Source organism: Saccoglossus kowalevskii, chromosome 1 (assembly GCF_978046115.1).
Source record: "Saccoglossus kowalevskii chromosome 1, keSacKowa6.1, whole genome shotgun sequence".
In the NCBI taxonomy this organism is placed as follows: domain Eukaryota; kingdom Metazoa; phylum Hemichordata; class Enteropneusta; family Harrimaniidae; genus Saccoglossus; species Saccoglossus kowalevskii.
This window is the reverse complement of record NC_140641.1, coordinates 16,041,563-16,065,959: the sequence shown is the minus strand read 5'-3', so window position 1 is coordinate 16,065,959 and position 24,397 is coordinate 16,041,563. Positions and strand designations below refer to the sequence as shown.

General features: G+C 35.7%; 1 protein-coding gene and 1 long non-coding RNA gene across 2 annotated transcripts; both read left to right on the top strand.

Moving 5' to 3' along the window:
- The first annotated feature begins 329 nt into the window (after positions 1-329).
- LOC102806704 (uncharacterized) lies at positions 330-3,125 on the top strand. Its single transcript, XM_085496500.1, has 3 exons — positions 330-334; positions 1,440-1,603; positions 2,401-3,125. The coding sequence occupies exons 1-3, from the start codon at positions 330-332 to the stop codon at positions 3,123-3,125; spliced, it is 894 nt and encodes a 297-aa protein (XP_085352626.1).
- Positions 3,126-16,835: 13,710 nt separating this feature from the next.
- Positions 16,836-18,756, top strand: LOC146750388 (uncharacterized). Its single transcript, XR_014930061.1, has 3 exons — positions 16,836-17,016; positions 18,041-18,105; positions 18,617-18,756. It is a non-coding gene; the product is annotated as an uncharacterized LOC146750388 (long non-coding RNA).
- The last annotated feature ends 5,641 nt before the right edge of the window (positions 18,757-24,397 follow it).

The window sequence follows — 24,397 nt, the reverse complement described above, 5'->3', positions numbered from 1 at the left end:
GTATATTTTCAGCTACACTCTTATAACCAGAACCTACATCTGTTCTCTTAGATTGTGCAGGGCATTGCAACACCTCTTTCGTTTTGCGTTGGCAAAGGATACACAAGTTCCAATCGATAGGTGGGATGTCTGTTTGCTTAGATGAACTTGAAGTGCCAGGTTCTACAAATACATACGGCTTAGACATGTCTGTATTCAATATCTAACTAGATAATATTAAGAGTTGTAAACCACCACCACTTTCACCACTGTCTATGCTACTGTAATTGTGTGTACCAGTTAATTGCTGCAGAAAAGGATATACACATTATAAGGTTATATAGTGTAATATGGCGTAAATAAAGTTACTATCAGAGTGAACAGACATGCATTGCTCATACATTACTAATAACTGACCACAGAGGGCGGCATTTTCTTGTTTATCAAAATTTAGTCTCACAAATTAAGTCACTTACCTAATAATTTGAAACGTCCTTACAGTATTCAGTGGGATGATCCTCCATTGAATGGACACATGTATGTCGTTTTCTATAATGGAGACTCCAATTGTTGGCCACTAGTCAAGTATATCATCAGAACACGAGTTACTGAAATCATTCAAGGCACTCAAATCTTACTGTGCCAAAAAACACTACACAATCTGAATTGTGTACTCACTTAGAATTACTGGAACTACATATATGATGATGCAGTACGCAGCAGCTCTGGGTAAACTAACATTCAAAATGGCGCCTTAGCAACTGAAAGTGGGACCCCCTAGCTTGGTGACAATAATTACATCATCGAATTGTGCTACATGCTTGTAAGAAGTATCAATATTAAGATTAAATCTAGCGGTACAGTTATATTTATGCAATATTTGAGAGATTCTGAGCTACTATATAACACCCTAAAATGAGAGGGCGCTATTTACCACTAGAGGGCGCTATTCACATGGGTCTTTATCAAAAAACATTTAGCATGAATCAAGTTATCTATGTGCCAAATTTCGTGCTTTTAACCAAAAGTGCACGATTTTGACTATTTTTAGAGTTAACCGCAGCACTAATACTTTCATACAGCGCAATGATTATTCAACTTGTATTTTGACATAATACGAGTGTCAAGTATACAGTAAATAACGCCAAAAGGTTGTTTCAGAGTGAACATAAAATATAGGTAAATCGTGTCTGCCTGTAGCGCTCAAAGTTACGAGTTGGAAGTGTACGGCGTAATTGCTTATATTTGCTTATACATGTAACATAAGGCGTTTTACAACTTGATCACTTTTTGTTTCATACACCAACATTCAGCTCGTTTTTTTATATTCTGATCGGGTATCAGTCTAAATACGTACATCTCAGATATAATTCATCATATTCGTGAACACACACCAACACTCATATATAATACGATCTCAATATATTACATCAAAAACTCAATTGTGTCACTGTGTTCAGTTCACAGGTTCTTATAAGATGCGTCAGGCAAGAAGACATGCATCAAGTTAGTGATCTAACTGTTGATGTACATTGGGACTATTCAGTAGAGTATTTAGAATCCTTGCGTCTGGCAAATCCAACAGGATTTTACGTAGCTGAAAAAGAAAAAGGTGTAATAATTGGTAAGTATAAAACTTATCATATTGCGATTCAGAAAGTTCGGTACGCATCAGTTTGTAATACTCACAGAGTTGACCATTGTAAATCGAGGGTGAAGCTTTTCATAAAAATTGTTTTTATAGAACTTGTGACTTAAATAGCAGCTGACTGCCTGCCATGTGTAAGCCATTATCTGTTTAAAGGGAGATTGTTCTATGTATATATGATTAGCTAAAATTACCATTTGCCTACATCCATCCAGGTAGAAAACTAATAACCTCGTATTGTATTGTTGACTAGACATATATCCATACCGATATAACGGTATGTTTCTCAAACATTCTCTTCATGCAATATATATTTTAATGACATATATCACATATTCTATTTGGTTTGCGCATAAATTATGGCAAGTTAGATTTCGTAATTTAAATGTGTTGACAGAAAGCAGGTCATTATATGTATTTGATTGGAAGATCAATTCAGTTGTGCAGCATTCTGTTATCGTGTACCCAGGTGTACCCATGTCCCCGAAATATACACATGACCGCAGAATAAACTATAATGTTAAAAATAAAAGAGACATTGATAGGTAAATCTATTTACATGAACCTTAAAATGAATTAATTATTTCACTCCCTCTGTAGACCTTATGTTAATTTGTGGAGAGATCAAGGCCATGATTTCAAGAATATGCAAATGTGGTATCAGCTTCCAGACTATATAATAAATGAGCAAATCATTCTACTCAGAAGTTATTGATTGCCAAATGTTCTTATTGCCGTTAACAAAACAATGACTCGATTTTTCAACTTCTCAGGTACTGGATACAGTATTATCCACTCGAATGATTTTGCTTTTTTCGAGCTATCTATAACTAAATCAGAGCATAGAAGGCAGGGAATACAGAAAAAGATGTTGGAGACGATACTCGAGCATGCAGGAGACCGTAATGTTGGATTAACGTCACACGGTCAACATCGAAGTGAAGTGTATTCCAAAGCTGGTTTCAGACATTTAGACATCAATTTTGAGACAGCGTATTTACGTGGGAAAGTCGACCATTCAATATTTTCCCTGGATAATAATGTAAATATTGATATTGTGCCATTTCGAGAAGTTTCATTCAATAATTTATTGCAGTACGACTGCAAAATAACTCGGTTTCTAAGACCGGATTTTTTAAATGTTTGGTGCAATAGATCTGTAAATGTTTTGATTGCACTCAGCCGTGGTTCCCGTGAAATCGTGGGTTATGGGGTCGTCTATAAAATGGTACCCGGTGAGTTTGCCATAATGCCCCTGTATGGGGACGATGGTGACATTGCCAACTCGTTGTTTCAGGCATTGTATTGCTCTATTCCGGATAAGTCGAGCCTTCGAGGACATTTTGTTTGTAACAACCCCAAGGCATTGCAGCTGGCCACTGCATATGGTTTACAAGAAAATCTCGTTACCCTCAGAAGACAGTATACCTTGAAAACGATGTCATTTTCACTGACACAGATATTCACAGTTGGTCCCCCGGAGGCGGTCCCCGTTTAATATATACAAATCTGGTTTTAGCAGGAATCTCTTTATCTCCGTCATTATCCCAACAAGGGTTTGACATTTCTCAAAGTAGTGTACCGTACACGAGGATAAGCAGCCTTCAATTTTATTCAGCCTAGGCCTGTATCAATAATTATTTGAAAATACTTCCGTTCCCATACTTAAGTAAGCTCAACAAAACTTTCAACACATAGAATAGATAATTCAAATAACCCAGTTGAAATTGTTTCAGATTTTGTACTAGAAATCGGAGTACAATTTTGATATTATTCAACCAACATTACATCTCACTGTTTTGTGTAAGTTTGAAAGTGATACCTAAACATAGCTTTTAAAGTTTTTTGATGGAAAAACAATAACAATACTGATGTCTACATGTGAAGTATGACGTTTCTATCCGGGTAAAAATATTGAAATTGTTGAAATGATATATTTTGGTATATGTTATATTAAATGGCAAATGAATTGTTTCATTTGGTAGATGTATTTATTCTGTTATTCCATCAGTGTAGTCTAGATAGAGTGCATCAATTGTCCACGGTCGGGAATTTATTAAACAAAAAGACAGATTATGTAAATAACTGCCATAAATAACATATGCACTATATATCAATGTAACAGTGTATGCATGTGCTTGATTGTGATCCGACAACAAACATTCAGGTTAAAGAGTGTGGTAACGATTGATTATGATTGTTTAAATTCCCCGTTAAATCATATACCTGTATATTAAACAGAATTGAATATTTTATGCAAAAAAAAAAACGACCGCTTAAAGGAACGGACACAGTGCTTCACAAAGATAACACGGTGTAAAATTTGCTCACGATATGGAAAACATATAACAATATATTTTATTTGAACGTCCACATTTTGAACTATATTTAATAATTTTGTGAGGTATGATGGTAAATTTATACATTTCTCAGTAGCCGGAATATTTGCAACACATAGTAGTATTTTAAAGTTTTATTATATTTTAATAAGTTTATGAGTACGGAATATGATGGGAAGGATTCTGCCCTATATGATTCCAAGAGATTTTCAGAGTTGTCAATTAAAGTTTTAAAATCATGCTGATATAGACACTCTCTTATAATCCCAAACATTTGCTCATGTACGATAACATTATATGTAATTCGGTAATATTTTATAATTATAGATTTTCCCACATAATCTAGGGGAAAGTTTAAAATTTGACAATGCTTCTGTCATTGCCATATAACTGATTGACATGCAAATGCTATTGTTTCCATTATAAAGAAGATGAACAGGAAAAGTCTTGTTGAGTTTTCAATGTAAAATATGTCTTGCTCTCCTCGGTGAGTCCTGAGTACAGTTATGCAGTTCCGAAAGACATCAATATATAGGACTGTACTTAGTTTAACGAATGGATAAATTATTGTTGTTTACCACTGATCAATCATCAGTGGGAAACAAAGATTACATTTCAAAATGTCCATAGAAAACGTACAGTAGTTCGACACTTGAAAATTACCTACGGCCTCAAATAGAACAGGCAACATAATACGTAGTTTATAACACGTTTCCCATAGTTTGCAGTACAGGTGAGCTCTCCATGCAAATCTTCAGATATTCTCTCTTAAAATATGTATTGAGCAAGCACAACACAATGCCAGTAAACTCCAACAAGAAATGTACCATAGCTATAAGCCACTGATATATTTATATATATTTAGAGAAGACAATTGAGGTAAATGTGATTATATACATTGAATTACAAGACAAACTACAATTTTGCAAATATAGTTTAGACTAAGCCCTGGTTTATTGGATGATAAGTTTCATGCTTGCTACATTAAACCTATTGTAAACAAACTCAAGCTTCTCAAACTTTCCCAACCATAACGGACTTTTTCCTTCACTATGCACAATCCATAAATTACCCTGTAGGTAGAAAATTGCTCCAAAATAGATTTTGGAATTTATTTGTGAAAAGCAAACATCTATGCTAAATCAAGTCCTTATATGGTAAGGTTTCACGTCAGAGGCGATGCCAAAATTAAAAATCATTTTTGACCATTTGTGGGAGGGGGACATTTTGCGGTCAATATTTAAAAAAAATGACCCAATTCCTTTGCGATGCATATCAATTCACTCGTCTTGACAAGTAGAGTTCAAAAATATATAGTCACAGTGACCGAAAATGTGGAAAGGTCAACACACATTTCGTGAAGGGTCAAATTCATAAAATCTGTCATTATGATTCGATTTTGACGATTTTGGTGCCTAATAATATGTTTTCGTGCATGATAAAATTATGTCTATTGTAATCTGATGAAAATCATATATTTTTAGATATTTATTTTACTTTTAAGAGATAAGTTAGCAGAAATGTCAGATCTAGTTCAGCAGAACCTCACAAAAGAAAGTGTGGTATGACCGCAATGCTAGAGATAGAGAATTTATGATTAGTGATAAAGTGCTAATCTTTTTACCATCTTATACCAACAATCTGAAAACGCAATGGTAAGGGCCATACAAGAAAAGTGTCTGCAGTAGAATCCAATATCCCATATGCTGCTCCTGTTGTACTCGTTAAGACAAAGGATTGACTTAGAGATTCTTTGTGGACTATAGAGATTTGAATGAAGTGACGCACTTTGATCCATTTTCTATGCCTGATACTACCAAAATCGAGAAATTAGAAAAGTCGCAATTCATCACAAAGATTGACTTAATAAAAGGATACTGGCAAATACATTTAGACAAGATGCACGTTCAAATTCTACATTTGTTACTCCATTTGGCAAGTTTAGTTTTCATGTGATGTTGTTCTGCATGGCAAGTGCACCGCCAACGTTTTTTCGCCTTGTGCAAATGATTCTAGATTATGCAGGCGCATATTTTATTGACATCAAAATCTCTGATATGACCGTGTCAGATCATATTGAGCACCTCGAGCAATCATGAACATCTTGAGCATATTGAGCAACAGCTGCTAGCTAAAGTGAAAGAAGCAGGAAAGGATGCAATGTTGCGTTCTCTGAGCTGCAAACATAAAGCCTAAATCAAGTAAGATACAAGCTACAAGACTTTCCGCAACCTGTCACGAAAACTGATGTTTGATCGTTCATTGATCTTGTTGGGTATTACAGACGATTTAAAATGCATTTCCCTTGACATACTTAAAGAAAGAAGTACCCACGAAAGTATATTGAACGCAATGTGAACAGGTTCATCATCCAGGTAGATGCAAACAACACAGGACTTGATGCTGTGCTTAGCCAGGTGAATGATGATGGCCAAGAACATCCTATAGCTTACCTAAGTACAATGTTGGTTCCAAGTGAAGATTTGTAGTGTTGTGATGCAGTTTGACTATTGTAAGTTATACTATTGAAGATGCATTCTGTTACTTTATAACATAATTTATACTAGTGTCACAGTATAAGACCTGCTTATTGCTATTGAGAGGGAAACTCACAGAACTCAAACTGGACATGGGGTTCTTTCACAGCTAGAATGGGATAGACTAGACAAGAGTACTGGAAATGAAATACACACACACCCAAAATATCAAGTTAAAGCTCAAGTTATATGTCACCTTATCACCCGAGTGTATTGGAATGTAAAAAGTAGTGACGTTCGTGTAACTGAAAATGGCGGAATAAGCAAAACGTTATCTGCTTTCCTTGATGTTTCGTTTCATTTTGTTATTTGTGCAATTAAGAGTTTGATCATGGGAAACGATAATGTTTTTGGAAAAACATATACCAACAAAAATTATAGCAGAGACCACAACATTTCTCAGCATACCTTGAAGGTTATAATTGTGTTTTGTGCTGAAAATATCATTTCATTTACTTTATGGTAGCATATATTTTAATATGGTATTTGGATTCTATGTATAAACACATCTAATGTGTAGTCATTTAGAACATTGCTATAAAAAATATGTAATTGTTTCATTAATACAGGATTTTTGAAATCATGGAACGCAGAGGCGGCAATTAAATGTGGAAAAGTTCACCACCCGTTCAAAAAACTCAAAGACAGTGTGTACGTCATGGCATGGGTTGCGATATTAGGAATTTTCATTTCAGTAGACGCATTCAAAGTAACACATTACGCTCCTCGATGTTACTGATGGCTGACGCAAATATTTCCACAATATCTTCAACTTTGCTCACAATAAATCGGAGAATAATATCTAAATGTAGCTTTAGACATTCAGAAAAATTCTTTGGACATGTACACAAATATTAGAGTTCTCCTCAGGAGTAGAAAATGTAACTCCATTAATGTAGAATGCTACTCAAAAGTTAAAATATTGTCAGTTTCATTATTTTATCATATTCGATATATAATGTTACAGGGAATATCAAAATGACCGTACTCGGTTCAGAGTAAATAGCATGTTTTGTTTTAAGGCATTTTACCACTGTTTCTATGCAAGTCCATATCTTATACTTTTGCTCGGTGACATATGATAGAAAGAGAATATCATTCGATAGAAGTATTAAAGAATAGACAATATTTTTAGTGCTTTGTTAGTAATGAATTGTTGAATTGGTCTATAGAATCCGCTGCTGAAATGTGCTTTCACTTTTAAACATGGGTTGGACCATATAAATATACTGGCAAATTACTTCTGCAGGCACCTTTGCTAAATCATAGGTCTCATCTTTTAATTATAACTCAATACAAGGAGGTCAATAAACTACAATTTCGCCTAGACACATATATATATATATATGTGTGTCTAGGCGAAATTGTAGTCCCTGTTAGTTATCAAACTTAAGATATATAATTTTGTTTATAGTAATATAGTTCAACCATAAACATGTCAGAGATATGGATCCAGAAGCTGATGCTTGATTATGGTAATTTGTTAACACTGACATTATTGACATTCAACCATCTTGTATCTGATCGTCAAATGTGTACTTGTCCATATTGAGAGATATTACTGTGGAACAGCATTACTTAAAACAAAATAGCCACTAGTCGTCCATTTTGAATACATCTGTAAATCTATAACATGATGTAGAATGAATATATAAAATTTTAAGTCAAATCATGTCAGAGATACGGCTCTAGAACCACATTCATTAAAAGAAAATGAACACTAGTCAGCCATTTTGAATTAGATTTGAAAATTATGCATCCGGGACCTATAATTTCTTATGTATGTACCAAGTTTGAACAAAATCCATCCATCCATAAACGATCCATAAAAGATCTAATTCCATAATGCAGAAATGTTTTATTTTTTATATTTTTAGCACAAAAATGGCCACCACTTGGCCATTTTGAATCAGATAGTCAAACAAGTATATCTGTACATCTATGACATGATCTATAATAAATATAAAAAAATGAACATAATCAGTTAAAGCACGGCAGAGATATGGCACCAGAACTGCATTCATTAAAACAAAATGGCTGCCAGTCGGCCATTTTAAATCCGATCTGAAAAACAGTATGACGTGCATCAAGGTCCCATGTACAACATATGCACCAAGTTTGAACAAAATCCATCCATAAATTCTTTTGAATGATTTTGAAGATTTTTCAGCACAAAAATGGCCGCCATTCTGCCATCTTGAATCAGATCGTGAAACAAATTGATGTGCTTATGTATAATACTATGTATGATGTATGTATGAAGTTTGAATGTAATCAGTCCAGGAATGTCTAAGATATAGGACACACGGACGCACGGACGTACATGCGTACAGATTAAACCACAAGTCCCCGTTTTCGTAAACTGATATTAGCCAACAATTAGAAGTAACGTTTTAGGCCAGAAGATAGCCCCACTAGAACACCAATACTTCGTGATATGTGATGTCGCCTTGAACAAATGGAGAATCTGTGTGACGAATGGGTCAATTGATAATTGACACAATAGACTATTTGACGACATGGTATCCAATACTTAGACAGTGTGGTTCCGGGCCATTGCTGCTGCACATCGTGTCCACCAAAAGGGAGTCAATGCTCTGCATGACACTGTTATTTTGCGAGCAGGTCAACGAATTACAATAGCTGAACCCGGCGTTTATCATCAAAGTCTGTAGAGTTTAAAGTCGAACTTGGAAGAAAGCTTTGTTCTGCAGTTGCGAGGGTAGAGTTCAACGTTTCAATTCGTGACTATCTAATATTCGCCGGGCGACAACGCGGACTGACACATTTCGACGCACGTCTGGAAACGTCAGGTAGCGAACATGCTTTTACACACACACACACAATTTAGTCTTGAGCTTTCAGTTCATATACTTTGCTTGTGAACATTTTATTTAAGTGTATTTCACTGTTATATTGGACGAGTGGGTAATGTCGTTTCTCTCTGCTGACGCAGGATCGTTACTGACCTTGCTGTAGTATTTGTCTATTTGTGTGTCTCTTGTTTGTACAGTTTATCGATGTCATTCAGCGTCCCCATCTTAGGCAAGACCGACACTTGCCCAAACTAGTCGTAAACTGGCGTGAAGTGTGCGTAAAGCAAGACTGACACTTGCATGCCTTTTGACCACGATTTAGTCGTGGAAAGTCGTGCTATTTTGGGGCACGAACTTGGAGGATCCAGCACTGTTAACGACGAGTTCACAAATAGTGAATGCGTGCCCAACAATGTCCACATTGACACGAACTGGCACGACGAATTAACGTATACTAGTAGTTTACGCTCTTCCCGCATTGGCATGACGAGTTTGCACAATTCAGACGGTGTGCCGACTTGAGCATGCCATATAAAAAAGGGACTCGGTGACTTTCCGTGAACTATTTAATGTGATCTCGTTGTGAACTATGCATGAACTTGTCGTGAACAGTGCGGTAGCCTCCCAGTTCGTCTCAAAAAATTGCACGACTTGCCACGACACATTTGTGGTCTAAAGTCGTGCAAGTGTCAGTTTTGCTTTATTAAACCTCACGTCACAATTACAGTAACATACGAAATGTAATATCAGAGTACGCTATACACTAACGAGTACGTATTAAATTCATCCAGGGAGGGGCTGTACGAGGCACATTTACATAATTATAATTCCGCTTTGCGCTATTAATTGGTGTTTTCAGTTTGTGATCTGTCAAGTGTTGGACACGGCTAACAACTAGTAAAAATGCGAACAATTTAAGAGCACTAACACTTAGATATTTTGCAGAGCGAAATGTTCTATTAAATGAATTACACAGAACAAATCAGATGATGAATGTCTCATATTTGTTCCGTGAGAAAATGACTTTGTGGTTTCTGCATATTGTTCCTATTACGGGGCTATATTTAATTCAAAATCGGCCAAAATATATAGAACGAAGATTCGTTATTCAAAACACTTTCAAATCGAAGGAAACAATAAGTTAGCCATATTTCAAGATTGTCCCGTCTATCCTGATTCTGTGACGCTCGATAAAAGATTGATTAATATTAGTACGATACATATAAAGTGTTTGGTGCGGGTAGTCATTAAATATGTGTATTTATACTGCATCTCAGTGCGCCAAGCAGCTGGCTACAAATTATTCAAGTACAGAGTGAAAATGAGAACATTTGAAAAGTTGCCAGGTTGTCCATGGAAGGTAATATAATCTATCATGGGTTGGTATTGGAAATAATTGATTCTGGATTTCACTTGTGTCAACACAAGTGCGGCACTCTGCCGTGTCAATGAATAATAACTACCAGCTATGTCAGCGCATCATTATCACAAAGAAAGATGATCTTTTTTGTTTCTTTGGTAGATAGAACAAATACTGAGATATAACATTGCCACGTTGCAGATCTCCTGAACCACCACTAGTACTTGAGTAATCGGAAGTAATCAATGGATAGAAAGATGGCATGGTAAGAATACTGAATAGCAGTAACAGATAGTGAAGGACTGTACGAAAACGCTAACAATTGTTAACAGCTAATACATGGTGCAAAGTCCCGTAGAAATCGGTATCCAGAGAAAACACCCCCCCTAAACAAAATACCCACTAAGCGAAGCATATACTTTCATACAGCGCAATGATTATTCAACTTGCATTTTGACATAATACGAGTGTCAAGTATACAGTAAATAACGCCAAAAGGTTGTTTCAGAGTGAACATAAAATATAGGTAAATCGTGTCTGCCTGTAGCGCTCAAAGTTACGAGTTGGAAGTGTACGGCGTAATTACTTATATTTGCTTATACATGAAACATAAAGCGTTTTACAACCTGATGACTTTTTGTTTCATACACCAACAATCAACTCGTTTTTTTATATTCTGATCGGGTATCAGCCTAAATACATACATCTCAACTATAATTCATCATATTCGTGAACACACACCAACACTCATATATAATACGATCTCAATATATTACACCAGAAACTCAATTGTGTCACTTTGTTCAGTTCACAGGTTCTTATAAGATGCGTCAGGCAAGAAGACATGCAGCAAGTTAGTGATCTAACTGTTAATGAACATTGGGACTTTTCAGTAGAGTATCTAGAATCTCTGCGTCAGGCAAATCCAACAGGATTTTACGTAGCTGAAAAAGAAAAAGGTGTAATAATTGGTAAGTTTAAAACTTATCATATCGTGATTAAGAAAGTTCGGTACGCATCAGTTTGTAATACAATATTATATTCCTATTTGCAAACAGAATTCTTTCTTGAAACAGATTTATAGTTGACCATTGTAAATTGAGGGTAAAGCTTTTCATTAAAGTTGTTTTTATAGAACTTGTGACTTAAATAGCAGCTGACTTTATCCACTAACATGTGTGGACCATTATCTGTTTAAAGGGAGATTGTTCTCTGTATATCTGATTAGCTAAAATTACCATTTACCTACCCCTATCCAGGAAGAAAACTGATAACCGCGTATTGTATTGTTGACTAGACATATATCCATACCGATATAACGGTATGTTTCTCAAACATTCTCTTCATGCAATGTATATTTTAACGACATATATCATATATTCTATTTGGCTTGCGCATAAATTGTGACAAGTTAGATTTCGTAATTTGAATGCGTTGACAGAAAGCAGGTCATTATATGTATTTAATTGGAAGATCAATTCAGTGGTGCTGTATTCTGTTACCGTCTCAGGTGTACCCATGTCCCCGAAATATACACATGACCGCAAAATAAACTATAATGTTAAAACTAAAAGAGACATTGATAGGTAAATCTATTAACATGAACCTTAAAAAAGGATTAATTATTTCACTCCCTCTGTAGACTTTATGTTAATTTGTATAGAGACCGAGGCCATGATTTCAAGAATATGCAAATGTGGTATCACCTTCCAGACTATATAATAAATGAGAAAATCATTCTACTCATTCTGATCAAATCATTCTGATTTCCAAATGTTCTTATTGCCGTTAACAAAACAATGACTCAATGTTTCAACTTTACAGGTAGTGGATATAGTATCATCCACTCCAATGATTTTGCTTTTTTCGGGCTATCTATAACTAAATCTGGGCATAGAAGGCAGGGAATACAGAAAAAAGATGTTGGAGACGATACTCGAGCATGCAGGAGACCGTAATGTTGGATTGACGTCACAGGGTCAACATCGAAGTGAAGTGTATTCCAAGGCTGGTTTCAGACATTTAGATCTCAATTTTGAGACAATGTTGTTACGTGGGAAAGGCGACCATTCAATAGTATCCCTGGATAACAATGTAACTATTGATATTGTGCCATTTCGAGAAGTTTCATTCAATAATTTATTGCAATACGACTGCAAAATAACTCGGTTTCCAAGACCGGATTTTTTAAATGTTTGGTGCAATAGATCTTTAAATGTTTTGATTGCACTCAGACGCGGTTCCCGTGAAATCGTGGGTTATGGGGTTGTCTGTAAAATGGTACCCGGTGAGTTTTTCATAATGCCCCTGTACGGGGACGATGCTGACATCGCCAACGCCTTGTTCCGGGCCTTATATAGCTCTATTCCGGGCAAGTCCAACCTTCGAGGATATTTTGTTTGTAACAACTACAAAGCATTGGAGCTGGCCACTTCATATGGTTTACAAGAAAATCTCTTGACTCTGAGAAGACAGTATACCTTGCAAACGATGTCATTTCCACTAACACGGGTATTCACAGTTGGTCCCCCGGAGGCTGTCCCCGTTTAATATATACAAATCCAGTATTAGAAGGAATCTCTTTATCTCCGTCATTTTCCCAACCAGGGTTTGACATTTCTCAAAATAGTGTCCATACACAAGGATAATCAACCTTCAATTTCATTCAGCCTAGGCCTGCATCAATAATTATTTGAAACTACATTCCTTCCCACACTTAAGTGAGCACATGAAAACTGCCAACACATACAATAGATAATTCAAATTTCCCAGTTGAAGTCGTTTCAGTTTTTGTACTAGACAATTTGATATTATTCAACCAACATTACATCTCACCGTTTTGTGTAAGTTTGAAAGTAATATCTTAAACATAGTCTTCAAGGTTTTTTTGATGAGAAAATAATAACAATACAATAACAAGATGGTGTTTATATCCAGGTAAAAATATTGAAATTGTAAAAATGATATGATATGTTGGTGTATTTTATATTAAATGGCAAAAGAATTGTTTCATTTGGTATTTATTCTGTTATTCCATCAGTGTAGTCTAGATAGAGTGCATCAATTGTCTCTGATTCCAATTGCTAAATCTGAGCATTTATTTTACATATAGTAAATCAGAATTTGATTGATTGATTATATTATCGTGTATGCCAATTTAAGTAGGCCCTTGTATCTACTATTGAGAGCAAAACGTTTGTTTAAACCCTAGCTTTATAGTAGCATATACAAGACTAGCACAGTTGACAATATTTTTAGTGTGTTTTAACGATGAAATGTGTATTCATTATGGTCTATGGAATCCACTGAAAACAGACACTGAAATAAAAAAAAAACACTCACGATTGACTAATGTTAAGATGATCAATTCAGTCAGGCTTTGTCGAGCATTTTGAACTTGACCTATCATAAACCAGTCGTATTTATGCCACATGACATGTACAATCTACGTGAAATGCATAGAATCGTCATGCAGTAAACAAAAGACATTTTTTACACGCATCGTTAATCTTGTCGCACACGGCCCACATATATCGACGCAGTAAACGAAAATGCAAAGAATGCAACCATTTTGCAAACATATATACTACCAGGTAATACAAATGTCACGAGACGTCTGTATCACATCATAAGAAACGAATTATTATTGTTCAAAAGAGATGCAATTGTGTGTGTGTGTGTGTGTATGTATTAATTATAATCTATTATGCATTGTATACAATGAATGTATTTAGGTAGTAATTCATTTATTTTCATTGTATAAATTACTCAGAGGTAGGTTTTATAGCCCTGTAGGTAGACGCATTTGACCTACAAGAACAAACAGTGGGTCGTGACATGTAACCCAGACGGCGCCCCTATACAAAACTTGAATATTTGTGTGGTAACCGATAAATGAACAAGTGCCGTGAACCAATTGATGATTGACTCAATAGACTGTGACGTCATGGTATTCAATACTGAGACAGCGTGGTTATGGGGTCTAGATCTTGTCCAACAAAATGGGTCTACGCTTTGCATGAAATCTGGCGGGCAGATCCACGTACTACCATGGTCGAACCCGACGTTTAACATCAAAGTCTGAAGTCAAACTAGGAAGAAAGTTTGGTTCTGTGGCCGGGAAAGTAGTTTGATGCTTCAATTCGTGAACTCCAGTCACTGGTTACCTAAAATTCGCCGGGCAACGAAAGAGACTGGCACAACTCGACGGATGTCGGGAAATGTCAGGTACCGAACATTCCCACAAACACGTTATAACAAGAATTGTTATTTCCCTGGCCAGTTTATTCATGTAATAATTCACAAGTTTATATCATCGGTATATGGGACGTGTATAGGGAATGTCGTTTCTCTCACTTGTGTCGTGATCGTCACCGACCTAGCTGTGGTGTCCACAGTGCGTAATTTCGTGACCCCTACCTCTAACCAACCGGGTATACACAATTGGGTTGCACAATCTCGAGTTGTCTTTGTATGGCAGCGATGGACATTTTCAGCATGACCAATCATAAATCAATCGTGTTTATGCCACATGCATAGAATAACTTTGTGGGGATACTCGCTTCTTATCCGTTAAAAACCCCATCCGTGAAGTGGTTTAATCCGATAATTAATTTCATCTTGACACAATATATATCAATCAAGTATGTATTTACCACTGATGTTATCGTGTAACAAGTGTCCAAGTTACAGATCCAATAAAAAGCTGTCGATATATATATATACCTCACTCATCAGGAGTTAAGACTTTATTAAATAAACCACCGAAACAGACTACGTTATAAGCGCTACAGATTTGCATAACAATGGAGTGTGTTTACGATATTAAAACTAGTTGTTGCATAGCAACGATTAGGCTCTGTGTCTACAGGAAGAAAAAAGCTCATTTCTTTTATTTAAACTACAGTAATGTGGTTGGAAAAATATAATATATTTCTCTCTGATACATAAGTTGCAACGTTTGCTTGAATTATTGTATGGTGCAGCACGCGATAACACTCCCCATTTGATGTCGTAATCGCTGTTATTGTCTTTTAATGACCAAGCGTATTTACTGAGCTCTGTTGCGTTTCTCAATGATTGGTTGCGTAGCGATGCAGTGTGGTTTATGTACCGGGTTTTAAATTCATTTCCTGTTAGTCCCACATATGTTTCACACTTGTTGTTGTCTTGCCGTCTAATATTAGCTTGGTAAACCAAGGCCGATTGTAAACATTTTCCGTCTAAGGGGCATTCAGATTTCTTACGGCAATTGCATAATCTGTTGATCTCGGTACTGGGTGTATTGGTGTTGGCCGCTGTAAGTTGTTGTTTGTTTTGATTGCAGATTATTTGCTTCACGTTATTCGTACAACGGTATCTCAATTTGGAAACACTTATCAACATATATATATTGTGCCAACATGGCCAACTCATAAACTCAGCAATGCCAACTCATGAACAATACATTATATTCAAAGCCACAAGTGTGTCACGATACGTCTGGATTGTACTGTTGAAAATAGACGCAATTGTATATTAATAATAGTAATAATGTAGTATGCGTAGGTCGTGATATGTTGCGCATTTTAAATCCGATCTGAAAAACAAAATGACGTGCATCATGGTCCCATAATGTCCAACGTATGCACCCAGTTTGGACAAAATCCATCATGGAATTTTTATGATTTTGCAGCTCAAAAATGGCCGTCATTCAGCCATCATGAATCCGATTGTGACAAAAATTGATGTGCATATGTATAACATTATGTATGATGTTTGAATGCAATCAGTCGAGGCATGTCTAAGATATAGGGCAAACGGGAGCACATACCTACAGAAGTCCCCGTTTTCGGACTGTGTCTTATGCGTTGTATTAATGAAATATAATTATGTATTCATACATTTGGTATCATTGTATAAACTGATATCAGCCCACTATTAGAAGTAGGTTTTAAGGCCAGAAGGTAAGCGCATTTAATCCCACTAGAACAACAATAGGTCGTGATATGTGATGTCGCCTTGAACAAAAAGAGAATCTGTGTGACGAATGGGCCAATTGATGGTTGACACAATAGACTGTTTGACGACATGGCATTCAATACTTTGACAGTGTGGTTCCGGACCATTGCTGCTTTAGATTCTGTCCACAAAAAGAGAGTCTACGCTTGCATGACACTGTTATTTTGCGAGCAGGCCAACGAACTACTATAGCCGTTTAACATCAAAGGTTGTGGAGTCGAACTAGGACGAAAGTTTTGTTCTGCTGTGGAGTTCAACACTTCAACTCGTGGCTACCTAAAATTCACCGGGCGACAACGCGGACTGACACATTTCGACGCACGTTTGGACACGTCAGGTAACGAACATGCCTTCACACACGCACACATTAGTCTTGGGTTTTCAGTTCATATACTTTGTTCTTAGTTTGTGGGATTGTTATTTTCCTGGCCAGTTTATTTATGCGTATATCACTGGTATTTGGGACGAGTAAGTAATGTCGTTTCTCTCTGCTGTCGCTGGAATTTATGTCTCTTGTTTGTACAGTTTATAAATGTCATTCAGCGTCGCCATCTTAGTAAACCTCACACCACAATTACAGTAACGTACGAATTTTAATATCAGAGTACGCTCTGCACTCACGAGTACGTTTAAAGTTCACCCAGGGAGGGGAAGGTACTAGGGTACTAGTTGTGTTTCAAGTTTGTGATCTGTCAAGGGTTGGACACGGCTAACAACTAGTAAAAATGCGAACAATTTAAGAGCACTAACACTTAGATATTTTGCAGAGTGAAAGGTTCTATTAAATGAATTACACAGAACAAATCAAATGATGGATGCCTAATCTTTGTTCCGCGAGAAAATGACTTTGTGGTTTCTGCATATTATCGCTATATTTAATTCAAAATCGATCAAAATATATAAAACGGAAATTCGTTATTCAATAACTATTTTAAGTTCCAAGATTGTTCATCACACTTTCAAAAAATCATTTATAGGAAACAACAATAAATAGTCCCGTCTATCCTGATTATGTGATGCCCGATAAATGATTATCTAATTGTAGTAGATACATATAAAGTATTCGGTGGTGATAATCTATAAAAATGTGTATTTAAACTGTGTCTCAGTGCGCCAAGCAGCTGGCTTGAAATCGTTCATGTACAGAGTGAAAATTAGAACCTTTGAAAAGTTGCCAGGTTGTCCATGGAAGGTAATATTATCTTCCATGGGTTGGCATTGAAAATATTTGACTTCAACACAAGCGCGGCATAATAATTACCTGCTATGGTAGCGTGTCATTATCACAAAGAACGATGATTTTTTGTTTGTTTCTTTGGTAGATAGACCAAATACTAAAATATAGCATTTCTATGTTGCAGATCCCCCTGAACCACCACTAGTACTTGAGTAATCGGAATTAATCAATGGATAGGAAGATGGCATGGTAATAATACTGAATGGCAGTAACTGATAGTGAAGGACTGTACGAAAACGCTAACAAAACACCCCCTAAACAAAATACCCACTAGCATATACTTTCATACAGCGCAATGATTATTCAACTTGCATTTTGTCATAATACGAATGTCTCCAAGTATATAGTGAATAACGCCAAAAGGTCAACGTACAACTAATTAATCAGTCAAAGTTGCTTTAGAGTGAACATGTCACTAAATATAGGTAAAGCGTGACTATAGTGCTCAAAGTTACAAGTTGTGGGTATACGGCGTAATTAATTATAGTTGCTTATAACATAAGACGTTTTACAACTTGATCACTTTTTATTCCATACACCAACAATCAACTCGTTTTTTTTTATATATTCTGATCGGGTATCAGCCTAAATACGTACATCTCAGCTATAATTCATCATATTCGTGAACACACACCAACACTCATATATAATACGATCTCAATATATTACACCAGAAACTCAATTGTGTCACTTTGTTCAGTTCACATGTTCTTATAAGATGCGCCAGGCAAGAAGACATGCAGCAAGTTAGTGATCTAACCATTGATGAACATTGGGACTTTTCAGTAGAGTATCTAGAATCCTTGCGTCTGGCAAATCCAACAGGATTTTACGTAGCTGAAAAAGAAAAAGGTGTAATAATTGGTAAGTATATAACTTATCATATCGTGATTCGAAAAGTTCGGTACGCATCATTTTGCAAAACTCACAATATTAGATTCCTATTTGCAAACAGATTTTTTTCTTGAAACAGAATGATTAAAAGTTGACCATTGTAAATCGAGTGTGAAGTTTTTCATGAAAGTTGTTTTATAGAACTTATTGACTTAAATAGCAGCTGACTCTATCCACCCCCATGTGTGAGACATTATCTGTTTAAAGGGAAATTGTCCTTTGTATATCTGATTGGCCAAGGTTACCATTTACCTACCCCTATCGAGCGTGACTAGAAAACTGCTAACCCCGTAATGTATTGTTGACTAGTCATATATCCAGACCGATATAACGTTTTGTTTCTCAAACATTCTCGTCATGCAATATATAATTTAACAACATATATCATATATTCTATTTGGTTTGTGCATAAATTATGGCAAGTTAGATTTCGTAATTTAAATGTGTTGACAGAAAGCATTATATGTATTTGATTGGAAGATCAATTCAGTTGTTCATCATTCTGTTACCGTTTCAGGTGCACCCATGTCCCCGAAATATACACATGACCGCAGAATAAACTATAATGTTAAAACTAAAAGAGACATTTATTTACATGAACCTTAAAAAAGAATTAATTACTTCACCCCCTCTGTAGACGTTGTGTTAATGTGTGTATGATTTTGAGAATATGCAAATGTGGTATCACCTTCCAGACGTCTATATTAAATGAGCAGCTCATTCTACTCAGAAGTTATTGATTGTCTTATTGCCGTCAACCAAACAATGACTCTTTTTTGAACTTTTTAGGTGCTGGATATAGTCTTATCCACTCCAGTGATTTTGCTTTTTTCGGGCTATCTATAACTAAACCTGAGTATAGAAGGCAGGGGATACAGAAAAAGATGTTGAGGACGATACTCGAGCATGCAGGGGACCGTAACGTTGGATTAACGTCACAGGATCAACATCGAAGTGAAGTGTATTCGAAAGTAGGTTTCAGACATTTAGATCTCAGCTTTGAGACAACGTGTTTACGTGGGAAAGTCGACCATTCAATATTTTCCCTGAAAAATAATGTAAATATTGATATTGTTCCATTTCGAGAAGTTTCATTCAATAATGTATTGCAGTACGACTGCAAAATAACTCGGTTTCTAAGACCGGATTTTTTAAATGTTTGGTGCAATAGATCTGTAAATGTTTTGATTGCACTCAGACGTAGTTCCCGTGAAATCGTGGGTTATGGGGTTGTCTATAAAATGGTACCCGGTGAGTTTTCTATAATGCCCCTGTATGGGGACGATGGGGACATTGTCAACGCGTTGTTTCAGGCATTGTATTGCTCTATTCCGGATAAGTCGAGCCTTCGAGGACATTTTGTTTGTAACAACCCCAAGGCATTGGAGCTAGCCGCTACATATGGTTTACAAGAAAATCTCGTGACCCTCAGAAGACAGTATACCTTGAAAACTATGTCATTTTCACTGACACAGGTTTTCACAGTTGGTCCCCCGGAGGCTGTCCCCATTTAATATATACAAATCTAGTTTTAGCAGGAATCTCTTTATCTCCGTCATTATCCCAACCAGGGTTTGACATTTCTCAAAGTAGTGTACCATACACGAGGATAAGCAGCCTTCAATTTTATTTAACTTAGGCCTGCATCAATAATTATTTGAAAATACTTCCCTTCCCATACTTAAGTAAACACAACAATACTTCCAACTCATACAATAGATAATTGAAATTGTATCAGTTTTTGTACTAGAAATTGGAGTTCAATTTTGATATTATTCAAACAACATTACATCTCACCGTTTTGAAAGTGATACCTTAGCATAGCCTTCAAGACTTTTTGATTGAAAAGTAATAACAATACTGATGTCTGCATGTGAAGTATGGTGTTTCTATCCAGGTAAAAATATTGAAATTGTTAAAATGATATGATATTTCGGTGTATTTTATATTAAATGACAAAGGAATTGTTTCATTTGGTAGACTATTTATTCTGTTATTCTATCAGACGAATGTAGTCTAGATAGAGTGCATCAATTGTCTGTGAATCAACGATGTTCCAAGTCCAAAGTCTGAGTATTTATTGTATATTTAGTATATCAGAATTTGATTGATTATATTATCGTGTATGCCAACTTAAGTAGGCCCATGTATCTACCATTGTGAGCAAACGTTTATTTAAACTCTTTATGGTAGCAAATAATTGACTAGCATACTCGTAATCTTTATTTGTTCACATCAAATTTGTAGTCATCTCCAGGAAAGTGGGTATTATCTCACAGATTCGGCATTATGTTCCAAGATCAATTCTTCTTCTTCAAGTATAATTCCTTAATACTTTCCCACATTTCTTACTGTTCAGAGATTTGGGGAAACACATACTCTTGCGCCTCCAGAAAAAGGTCGTACGTCTCATCACATTTTCGACATTTATGCTCACACTGCCCCCTTAAAAAACTTGGAATATTGTATGTTTACAAGTTATGTAAGCTTCAAACATGTCTATTTGTTTTTGATCTAATAGTCGATTTGCACATACAATAAATCATTATCTGGACCCAATACCCCACAATTATGCAACACGTCTAGCAATGGATTAAATCCAAATTAAAAATTGCTCTCCTTATGTCAGTGAGATGACGAAATGTGTACTATAATTTTATTTAATATGTTTGTATGTGTATTTTTCTTTTGTAAGTTTATTGTTACTGTTTTGACTTTGTGTGATTAAGTTTTTTTCCCCAAGTAATTGACAAAAAATGATTCAATCAGTTTATTTTCTTTCGTCTCTTTTGTTAAGTTGAGACTTTGAGTCTTTAATCATATACATAATAATGTACTTGTATATAACTTATTCATATTATTATTTACTGTTTATTTTGTTCATTCTTTTTAAAGGGTCGTGGACTAGACTAGTTTTAGGCAACTGTTTCCGTGATCGTCAAGCAATTTATATAAATATATACAAAATATATATATTTTAAATTCAAATTCTACACTTATTTACATAACTGTATTTACTCATTTGTTTATATATCACATTCATTTGTATATTATTATCTGTATATATGTTTCATAGTGAAATAAACTTCATTCATTTATTCATTCATTCAATATGGACATGTTTTCTTGGTATAGAGGATTTTCGATCAGTTGCCCACTTGCAGGAAAAGTCTCTCTCTTGTTTCAAAACTCTAAAGCGAGAGAGTCTTCAGCTACGCATGCGTCAGGTGGCCATAGCGTGTCATTGTTTATAGACTAGCGTCTACCCATGAGCCTTTGCTTTCTTAGCGTGTGTTGTTATCATCGCTTTTAACTCAATTCTCGCACGTGCACAGGTGACGTCCCTCCCGCTTTAACGTTAATGACAATATGTACGTCATGGAAAGGGCCGCGATATATTGGAATTTTATTTTTTAATTAGACGCATTCAAAGTACACAAATATTAGAATGTTCCTCACGCGGAGACAGCAGGGGGAGAAAGAAGAGTACCTCGATTAATGTAGAATGCTACTCAAAAGTTAAAACATTGTCATTTTCATTATTTTTACACATTCAATATAACATGTTACAAGGAATATGAAAATGATTAAATATATGAGGTAACCGTACTCGGTTTGGAGAAAATCGATGTACAAAATGGGATGAAAATAGCACGATTTTTCTGTTTTAGAGCATTTTACCATTATTTCAAAGCAAAGTTATATCTCTCAATTTCATTTCCTCAGTGACATATGATGAAAACAGAGGGCGCTTTTTGATAGTATTATTTCAAATTGACAATATTTTTAGTGGGGTTTTAACGATGAAATGTGTATTCATTGTAGTCTATGGAATCCACTGCTGAAATTGAATGTTAAACACATTATTTAATTTTTTTCCCCTCAAAAAATCAACCACGATTGACTAATGCTAAAATGATCAATTCAATAAGGCTTTGATGAACATTTTGAACATGACCAATCATAAACCAGTTGTATTTATGTCAAATGATATGTATGATATCTACGTGAAATGCATAGAATCGTCATGCGGTTAACAAAACACATTTGTTACACGCACTGTCAATCTTGTCGCATACAGCCCACATATATCGACATAGTAAACGAAAATGCAAAGAATGCAACCATTTTGCAAAAAAAATATACTCCCAGTCAATAAAAATGTCACGTGACGTCTGGATCATGTCATAAGAAACGCACAGGAATTGAGTACCAAACGACAATAACAACACGCGCTAAAAACGCAAAGGCGCATGGGCTTGTTTGTAAAATGGCCATCTGACGCAAGTGGAGGTGACGATTCCCCGCTTTAAAAGAATCAATACACTGTTGGGGTAACCAAAATGTCTCCCTCAGTATTGAACTCTCCTTTGGTTGCCCTTTTTTAATTGAAAACTGGTCAAAATACATTAAACTGAGTTTCATATTTCAACAACAAATCTTTTTTAGCTATTGTCTATTTGTCGAGCGGAGCTTATATGAGTGATTGTCCATCATCCATGTGAACTTTTTACTTTTTCGACTTCTTGAAAACTACAAGCCTGATTGCATTGACTTCACTTAGACCTTTTATTTCATAATATCTTTAATTCTCTAATTTTGCTGAATATTTTTAATAAAAAGTTATATTTTTGACTTCTTGTTGAAAACTGCAAGGCTGATTGCTTTGATTGCTTTGATGGACCTCTCAGATTTGCTCATTTCGTGATGCCTTCAGTTCCCTAATTTTTAAAAAGTGATATGTTTGACTTGTTGACTTTGTTGAAAACCAAGTCCAATTGCTTTGATATTATACATAAAGGTACTACAGGTGGACCTCTCTCAGATTTGTTTATTTTGTGATAATATTCTCAATTCGTTAATTGAAATGTGCATTGCTAACAGCAAATAACTTGTCCAAGTTTAAGAAACTTCTGTGCACTTGGCTGGTCAAGTAATACATATGTGCATTCTGAATTTCGCTTAGAAAAAGGTAAACTATCAGCTTAATTGCTTGGGGTGGACCTTTATCAAATTTCATGACGATATCTTCAATTCTCTTCAATTTTTTGGTGAATATATTTGTCATTTTTGGTAGAAAAATGGGAATCCTTCTTGAAAACTACCAGCCAAATTGCTTTGATACTTAGTATGTAGGTACCTTGCGTTGACAGATTTCAGGTTTGTTCATTTTGTGCCGATATCATAAATTCTCCATTTTTGGCAAAGATTGTTGTAATCAGATTGCTTTGACATTTGAGGTGTACATTATTTTTATGAACAATGTGTTTGATGAAATTAAATTGACATGTTCTCAACAGCCAGAACCAAACATGTTGTGTGCATTAACTGCATTTAGTCTTATGGATGTACGTTGCTCGACTTGGCTACGACAATGTTCTTGTAGGACAGCGGAGCTATTTCAACCGTCAAGTAGCTTCTTTCACCTACCTCGATATATATCGTTTTACACCCCTGTGATATTAGAGTTTGATGTATTTTTGAAGATGCGTACAGATGAGGTAATTGGCTGTTGGGTAATGCACGTCATATTCAAGTGTTTACAAAGGGATAGTGGAAAGTACATTTAAGTCAAGATACTCGTGCA

Coding starts and splice junctions, on each gene's coding strand:
- LOC102806704 (XM_085496500.1), top strand. Junction 1,604..2,400: donor AGAAAAAGGTGTAATAATTG/GTAAGTATAAAA, acceptor TCAACTTCTCAG/GTACTGGATACAGTATTATC.